This window comes from Orycteropus afer, unplaced genomic scaffold (genome assembly GCF_000298275.1).
Source record: "Orycteropus afer afer isolate SDZICR_OR568_19922 unplaced genomic scaffold, OryAfe1.0 scaffold00056, whole genome shotgun sequence".
NCBI classification, from domain to species: Eukaryota; Metazoa; Chordata; class Mammalia; order Tubulidentata; family Orycteropodidae; genus Orycteropus; species Orycteropus afer.
This window is the reverse complement of record NW_006921643.1, coordinates 6567309-6575550: the sequence shown is the minus strand read 5'-3', so window position 1 is coordinate 6575550 and position 8242 is coordinate 6567309. Positions and strand designations below refer to the sequence as shown.

Below are 8242 nucleotides of genomic sequence, written 5' to 3'. Positions count from 1 at the left end.
GTTCAAACCCACCAGCCACTCCTCGGAAGGAAGATGGGGCAATCTACTTCCGTAGTGATACTGCCTTGGAAACCCAAGGAGGAGTCACTGTGAGTCGGGTTCGACATAATGGCACATAACAACAACAACAACAGCTATTAGAGAGACGCAAATCAAAACAACAGTAGGTTACCGTCTTGCCCCAGCACTAGTAGCAAAGTTCAACAAGACAGAAAATAACAAATGCTGGCGAGGATGTGGAGAGATTCAGGCTCTCATACTGGGCTGGTGGGACTGGAAAATGGTACAACCACTGTGGAAAGTGGTATGGCGATTCCTTAAAAAGTTGGAATTAGAAATACCATTTGACACAGCCATTCCATTACTAGGCATATATCCTAAAGAAGTGAGAGCCATGACGAGAGCAGATATATGCACACTCATGTTCATCGTAGCACTGTTCATAATAGCCAAAAGATAGCGACAACCTAGATTTGACTGAGGAATGGATAACCAAAGTATGGTACATACACACAATGGAATACTATGCAACCCTAAAGAATAATGTAGAATCTGTAAAATACTGCGTACTGTGGATGAACTTGGAGGACATTGTGCTGAGTGAAAGAAGTCAATCACAGAAGGATAAATATTATATTAGTCTGTTATTGTAAAAGTCAAGGAAAGGTTTACGTATGGAAGGAAATTTTCTTTGTTGGTTACCAGGGGTGGGAGGGGAGGGGAGGGGACATTGTTAGGTAGAGATAAGTATTGGGTGAAGAGAAGAGCAATATACCAAATGTGAGTGATCAACATGATGGCATTGAGGAAGAGGAAGACAGAGAGAGGTACATGGGAGGTACAGACAACAAAGATGATGATCCGTTTTGCACATACAGTACTGCATTGTCAGTGGAGGCAAACATGGGTATACAGGTGGATAGATGGGTAGACAGGCTGAACTATTAGGTATGTCTATGAACCAGGGAGTGTACCCAAGACCATATATAGGATTGGCAGGCAATGGTCCTATAAGTGTGTTTGTATGAGCTGTAAGAATTCCCAGGTATATAGTAGAGCTGACAAAGGACAAGGTTATAGTCACTTCTTGGTCACAGCCAGCTACCCAGAGGGACTGAGTAGTTGAACCAGTGGGCTTGGGACCATAGTCACAGGGGACATCAAGCTCAATTGGCATAACATACTACATAAAACATTGTTCCACATCCTACTTTGGCGAGTAGCGACTGGGATCTTAAAAGCTTCCAAGCAGCCATCTAGATGGAACGATGGGTCTCTCCTTGTTCAGAGCAAAGACGAATAAAGAAAACCAAAGATTCATGGAAATAATTAGTCTTAGCAACTGGTACACCATGCGATCCGCAGCCTATACAAGTATGAGACCAGAAGAACTAGATGGTGCCTGGCTCCTACTGTCATCCACTTGGAGGGGGATCTATGTAGGAGATCCAAGATAGAGAGGGAGAACAATGTGGACAAAACTCAAAATCATTTGTGAAAAAAAAGTGGGGGAGACCAGGTTTGCTGGTCTGATAGAGCCTGGTGGAACCACTGAGACTATGGCCCCTAACTGTCCTTCAGGTCTGGAATTAAACACACACCTGTGGCTTCCAGCCAAACAAAAGACAGGTGTATGTGTTGAACATTTCCCTGAGGTAGATACACTCCTTGGAGAGAACAAGCATGGGAGAAAGAAGGGCTGCTTATGCACAGGGAGACAGCTCAGGGGGCAGGAGTGCATGGAGGGATGGACACAGGGAAGAGGTAACTGGGGAGGAAGTGGGAGGGGAGCTGTTGCATTGGGGTGAATTACAGTCAATGTCATGAGACAAAGTGTATGTGAACTGCTGTGTGGAAGTGAATTTGCTCTATAAATTTCCACCCAGATCACAATTAAAAAAAGAAAAAAGAAGGCAGGGTCCCTACCTTGTCAGTCAGTCTGGCTCATGAATCTGTCACCTCAGGTGGAGTATCCCTTGTGGAGCAGCTGCTCCAGGATCCTAAACTATCCCAAAACAAGCAGGCCTTGGAGGGCCTCGGAGACCTGAAGCTGCTGTTTGAGTATTTGACGCTGTTTAGCATTGCTGACAAGGTGAGTCAAATTGGGAACAACAAAGTGTCCCTAGGTTAGTTCTGGGGCTTCAGGTCCTGACTCTCATCTGGTACTGACCATGTCCTTGTCCCCACAGATCTCCTTTGACCTGAGCCTTGCTCGAGGACTGGACTACTATACCGGGGTGATATATGAGGCAGTGCTGCTACAGACCCCAGCCCAAGCAGGGGAAGAGCCCGTGGGCGTGGGCAGTGTGGCTGCTGGTGGGCGCTATGATGGACTTGTTGGCATGTTTGACCCCAAAGGGCGCAAGGTGCCGTGCGTGGGGCTCAGCATTGGGGTGGAACGGATTTTCTCCATCGTGGAGCAGAGGCTGGAGGTAGGTAGGTCCTAGGCATTAGGTAGAAAAGGTCTAGGCAGGTGACAGCACCGGAGCAGTCTTTGAATTCCAACAGGGCAAATGGTGCTGCTTTGGTCAAGTATGCATCTGAGCCCTGGTATCTCTCTGAAGCCTGACTTGGCTCTCTAGCACCTGTAGTAATACTAGGGAAGCCCCACATGGCCTCAAGCCCTCCTTTGTTGCCACTGTCTTAGCTGGCTGGTTGTTTTCATCCTGTAGGGGATCCTGTTGCAGTAACCTTCTCATTGGTCCCATCCCTTCTCTAGATTGGAACCACCCATGTTTCCCAAATGAGGTCACTGTTCTAGTAGGCATTTTATGTTGTAAGAACTATTGTCTTAGTTTCCTAGTGCTGTCATAACAGAAATACCACAATTGGGTGGCTTAAAGAATAGAAATTTGTTTTCTCACAGTACTGTAGGCTAAAAGTCCAAATCAGGTTCTTGGCTGGGTCAGTTCTTCCTTCTCAGTAGCCCCAGGAGTTCCTTGGTTCCTTGGCTTGTAGATGGTCCTCACAGGGCATATGTTTTGCCACATATGTGTGTATACAGTATTTTTACACAAGTAATGCATGTGTTATATACAGTTTTCCCTAACTCTGCAATCCCCTCACACATTAGTTTCCTGTGTATGCTGTGCATATTATATGCATGGGCACATTATTTGCAAAAATGCAGTATATCTGTCTAATCTGCCCTTTCAGGAACTCAAAAATGATTAGATTTAGAACTCACCCTATTAGGGTATGACCTAATTAACATAACACAGAAGAACCCTATTTTGAAACAGGATTACATTCGCAAGTATAGAGGTTAAAATTCCAACACATATTCTGGGGGGACACTAATCAGTAACAACTGTGAGAGTCATTTTCCAGAAAAAGGGGGCAGCAGCAGTATTCTCTCCCCAAAACACACATACCCTGAGTTGTGCCCTGTAGCTGAAGCAGAAGAGACATGGTCTTTAGTGGGCAGGTAATAAGTAGGGACCAGAACTACCAGAGATGGTTTGATTGCCCAGGATTGGGTTAATAGGGTCACTTCTGGGTGACCATTCTTTTGAGCTCTAGATGGAGATGAGCTCAAGGTTACTGTAATTAAGCTACCTTTACCCTTGCCCTCAGCTATTTATTTTGATAAGTCATGTGTACAACCCAGTCAGTTCATTTATTTTGTTTTCTAAGAGCTATCCTGTCTAGTCCAATAGCCAGATGATGAGAAAAGTAGACCCCTGCCCTGGTGGAGCTTGCTGAGTTGGGCCCAGTCTCTGAAAATCCTGACTGGAGCCTGCTCTGTTTGCTCCTTGAAGGTGTTGTGAAGGCTAACCGAGCTGTAACTCTTATCTACCCTGTCCTCAGGCTTTGGAGGAGAAGGTACGGACCACAGAGACACAGGTGCTTGTGGCATCTGCACAAAAGAAGCTGCTAGAGGAGAGACTGAAGCTCGTCTCAGAGCTATGGGATGCTGGGATCAAGGTACAGAAGGCAAGCCCCACATAGCAGCCAACTTGGGAGTATTGAGCCCAGGCTAAATAAAAGCTCATATATAGTGATTTCTTGGGATAGAACTAAGAACAAGGTGCCAACCTGGGCCTGAGAGCTGCAGAAGCTCTCTTCTGTTCTGTCCTCTGCAGGCTGAGCTGCTCTACAAGAAGAACCCGAAGTTACTGAACCAGTTGCAGTACTGTGAGGAGGCAGGCATCCCACTGGTGGCCATTATTGGAGAGCAGGAACTCAAGGATGGGGTCATCAAGCTCCGTTCAGTGGCTCGCAGGGAAGAGGTGAGGGGGTAGGCAGGAAGGCTGAGGGAGAGGGAATGTGTTGCATGTTGTCAGCCCCTGCCTGTTAAAGACCTGAGCAAAAAAGCCTAGCATTCATATTAGTACCTACTCATAAAGGACTTAATGGCCTGACACACAGTACATGCTTAATAAATGGCATCTGCTACTGTGGTCACAGTAGGGTAACCTTTCCATCACCCTGTCTATCCTGTATTTCTGGCTCCCCCGAGGCATTGTCTATCCTGGGATGTTAGATAGGTTCCTGCTCCCAGCTGAGCCAAGTCGCATGACTAGGAAGGAGTGGGTTTTCAGGAAGCCTTAGAGTGGAAGATGCTCATACCACCTTCTCCTCCCTTCCCCCATCCTGCCCAGGTGGACGTCAGAAGAGAAGACCTTGTGGAGGAAATCAAAAAGAGAACAAGCCAGCCCCTATGCATCTGCTGAACTGAGGAAACTATCAGAGCATAGTGAAACTGGCACTACTTGGGGCTAAGACAAAACTGCGTATGTACTTCAACAGCTCTGCATATTTCTGTTCTGGCAGGAAGACCTGAAGAATGGTCAGAGCAGAGACTTTTTATTATTATAATTATTTTATTGGTAATCACTGGCAAAATGGCCCAAGTGCTACACCGTTTCACAGGATGGCCCTGGGGGCCTCATTTGGTCTGCTGGCCTCTACTGCACAAGATGGAGGGACTGCCTCCCCACAACCGATGGGCAAAGGTCCAATAAAACGCTTCAACTACTGGATCTTGCCTGTGTCACTGGCCCCTAGCCCAGCCTTCCCCACCGCAGCCTGGGACCCCTCTCATTCAGGCCACTTTAGTGGTGGAAAATGAGAAAGCTTTATAGTAGCCCCTTCCCCAGGATGAATGGTATTCCTGGGTTCTCGCCGCCAGCTTCCACCCAGTACGTTAGTGAGCCACTTCTTAGGGGGTGGGGTTGCATGCACACGCACCCACTAGAGTTTATAGCTTTCACCTGCGGGTCCGAAGGCCCATGGCGCACGTGCGGTGGATATCCCCACCCCTTGGAAGGCGGGGTCATGATCAGAGCCAATGAGAGTTTGGGGGATGGACGGACGGGAAACTTCCAGAGGCCTTTGGGGAGGAAGTTATAGAGGGTACGAGCGGGCCAGCGGGTGAGCCATGCAGTCCAAGCGGGAGTGTGAGGTGAGTAGCTGGTGACAAAGGGGGTGCCGTTACCCACCACCTGCTCGGAGAGGGGGAAAATATAGCGGTCCCAGCTCCAGGAGCGAAGCAGAGGTGGACGGGGCGAACCAGGGTTCCATTATGCCCTTTCCCTCAGCTATGGTGTGAGAAGGTGAATCCAGAGAACAAGGCGGCGCTGGAGGCGTGGGTCAGGGAGACGGGTATCCGACTGGTGCAGGTGAACGGGCAGAGGAAGTATGGCGGGCCGCCCCCAGGTACGGTAGCTCCAGCCCCTGCGTCTACCTGATTACTCCAGCCTGGACGGCCCCGACCAGCCTCTTTTGGGGGAGGGGCGTGCTCTGAGGGCTACACCGACAAAAACCCCTAGCTACGCAGATTAACACCCCAGGCAAAAAGAAACTGCTTGTCTGTGGCTCCCAAGCACCTTTCCCTTCGAACATGGGTGCCAGTCTTACGGTGCATCCATTTTGTGTGAGCCCCCTCATTATGCCACCAGCCCCGGCGTATGGTGTTGTACCTATTTCACAGACGTTTGCGCACATAGGCCCCTTCTGCTCTGGGTCCTGAACCTGGAACGATCACGGTGAATGACAGTGCCCTCCTTCCTGCTCCCAGGCTGGGTAGGCAGCCCGCCGCCGGCCGGGTCCGAGGTGTTCATCGGGCGCCTTCCCCAGGACGTGTACGAGCATCAGCTGATCCCACTGTTCCAGCGCGTGGGCCGCCTCTACGAGTTCCGCCTAATGATGACCTTCAGCGGCCTGAACCGTGGCTTCGCCTACGCTCGCTACAGCTCGCGGCGTGGGGCACAGGCTGCCATCGCCACGCTGCACAACCACCAGCTGCGGCCCTCCTGCCCACTCCTCGTGTGCCGCAGCACCGAGAAGTGCGAGCTGAGCGTGGACGGGCTGCCGCCGGGTCTGAGCCGCTGCGCTCTAGTGCTCGCGCTGCAGCCGCTGAGTTCCGACCTGCAGGAGGCGCTGCTGCTGCCCAGCCCGGGGCAGGCGATTGCTCAAATTGCGCTGCTCAAATTCAGCTCGCATCGCGCTGCTGCCATGGCCAAAAAGGCTCTAGTGGAAGGTAAGGGAAAGAGGCTACTAGGCGGCTGGTAGGAAGGAGCTCTGGTAGCGTAGTGCCTAAGGCATTTGACTGCTAACCAGAAGGCTGGCGGTTCAAACCTATCAGCTACTCCTCTGATGGAAGGTTGGGCAATCTACTTCTGTAAGCAATAAACCCAAGGAGGGGTCACTATGAGTGGGTCTCACTCCAGGGCACACAACAGGCGGCTGGTTGGGGGTAAAGCTCTTCTTGTTAGGCACTTTATACACACCAGTATAGTATGTTATTTATTAAAATTCTTAAGATCAAGCATTTCAGAGTTTGCAACTGTACACTATTTTCGTGATGCTACCGGCTGCCACTTACCTAAACTTAACAGGTCTCCTGCATTATCTCCAGCTTTAATCTTCAACACTCCAAACAGTTGTTTCCTCCCACCTTAGAAATGTTTGAGTGGGTTTGCCCAAGGCAGTCCAATTAAGCACTTTATCTTTTATCTTCACACCGTTGTGAGAATTGAATTCAGAGCAAGCACTCACAATAGAGGTGAGCTATTAAGATGGTAATGAAGTAGGCCTGCCTCAACCAGTACTCAGTCCATAGAAACTTGTGTTGTTTTGTGCCTTCCATTGTGAGGACTTGGGCACAGAAGTAGATTGTCCAACCTTCCTCCATTGGAACTTGTTGTTTATGTGCGGTTGAGTCTGACCTGACTCAGGGCAACCCCCCGTGGGTTTCTGAGGCAGTATGACTACGGAAGTAGATTGCCCATCTGCCTTCCAAGGAGTGGCTGGTGGGTTTGAACCGCCAGACTTCTGGTTAGCAGTCAAGTGCCTTAGGCACTATGCTACCAGAGCTCCTCCATAGGAACTTAGAAGGTAGCAATTAAACCTCTGTTATAAATAAAGACAGTGATGCCTAGGGACATTATTTAACTTGCCCAAAGTCATTCCAGGTGTAAATGGAAAGAAATTAAACCTAGGCCTCTATGACACCACAGGGTTGGGGATTTAGGCCCAGGACTCAAACATGCCCTTGTCTCTGCCTTTGTCTTGCAGGACAACTGTGCCTCTGTGGAGAGCAGGTGACTGTGGAGTGGCTCAAGCCAGATGTGAAGCAGCGACTCCGCCAGCAGTTTATGGGTCCCTCACCTCTGTGCCTACAACCAGAGTGCCGCCGATTTGCCCTGGCAAGGGACAAGCTAGGGCCCCAAGGAGCTCGAGCTGCCCTGCAACTGCTCTGCCAGCAGATGAGGCTAGGCAGCCCTGTGTTCCTCACCAAGTGCTTAGGCACAGGCCCTGCTGGCTGGCACTGCTTCTGGTACCAGGTGGTGATCCCCGGGCATCCATTGCCCTACAGTGGCCTCATCTGGGTTGTGCTGGCCCCAGAAGGGCAGGATGGGCATGAGGTGGCCAAGGATGCTGTGTCTGCACGGCTGCTGGAAGCACTGAGTGAGTCTGGAACCAGCCTCCTGTGCTCTCCTGGGCCTGAGGCAGGTACTATGGTTAAGCAGTGACCCCATCCTCTTTCCACAGGCAACCTGAAGCGGTAGGCAGAGCCCAGCAGGCCTGGGTGGCCACCATCTAAGCCCAAAAGGGGGAGGGGCATGAGCCCTGCTCCAGGCCTGACATATGCTCTCTGCTGGGGCAGAGCCCATAGCACCTGTCTAAGTTGTGGTGAGGGACCTGGTCTTCCTCCCAACCCAGGATCTAACTGGACTTTGTTGTCTTTTTGGTGGATTCCCTGTGTGACACACACACACACACCTACACCTTCTCC

At 50.3% G+C, this 8242-nt stretch overlaps 2 protein-coding genes across 2 annotated transcripts in view; both read left to right on the top strand.

Moving 5' to 3' along the window:
• HARS1 (histidyl-tRNA synthetase 1) overlaps nucleotides 1–4676 on the top strand; it is an 18951-nt gene extending 14275 nt beyond the window's left edge. The window contains exons 9-13 of the mRNA XM_007939007.2: nucleotides 1965–2092; nucleotides 2190–2432; nucleotides 3811–3927; nucleotides 4086–4232; nucleotides 4605–4676. Of these exons, the coding sequence (XP_007937198.1) occupies nucleotides 1965–2092; nucleotides 2190–2432; nucleotides 3811–3927; nucleotides 4086–4232; nucleotides 4605–4676 (707 nt within the window). The remainder of the gene's footprint in view (nucleotides 1–1964; nucleotides 2093–2189; nucleotides 2433–3810; nucleotides 3928–4085; nucleotides 4233–4604) is intronic.
• Nucleotides 4677–5383: 707 nt separating this feature from the next.
• Nucleotides 5384–7979, top strand: DND1 (DND microRNA-mediated repression inhibitor 1). Its single transcript, XM_007939006.1, has 4 exons — nucleotides 5384–5407; nucleotides 5544–5661; nucleotides 6023–6484; nucleotides 7522–7979. Exons 1-4 carry the CDS (start codon nucleotides 5384–5386, stop codon nucleotides 7977–7979), a joined length of 1062 nt encoding a protein of 353 aa, XP_007937197.1.
• The last annotated feature ends 263 nt before the right edge of the window (nucleotides 7980–8242 follow it).

Excerpts from the sequence above, each read along its gene's own strand:
- DND1 (XM_007939006.1), top strand. The coding sequence starts at position 5,384 with ATGCAGTCCAAGCGGGAGTGTGAG. Across the intron at positions 5,408-5,543 it reads AGTCCAAGCGGGAGTGTGAG|CTATGGTGTGAGAAGGTGAA; the intron begins GTGAGTAGCTGG and ends CCTTTCCCTCAG. Across the intron at positions 5,662-6,022 it reads GTATGGCGGGCCGCCCCCAG|GCTGGGTAGGCAGCCCGCCG; the intron begins GTACGGTAGCTC and ends TCCTGCTCCCAG.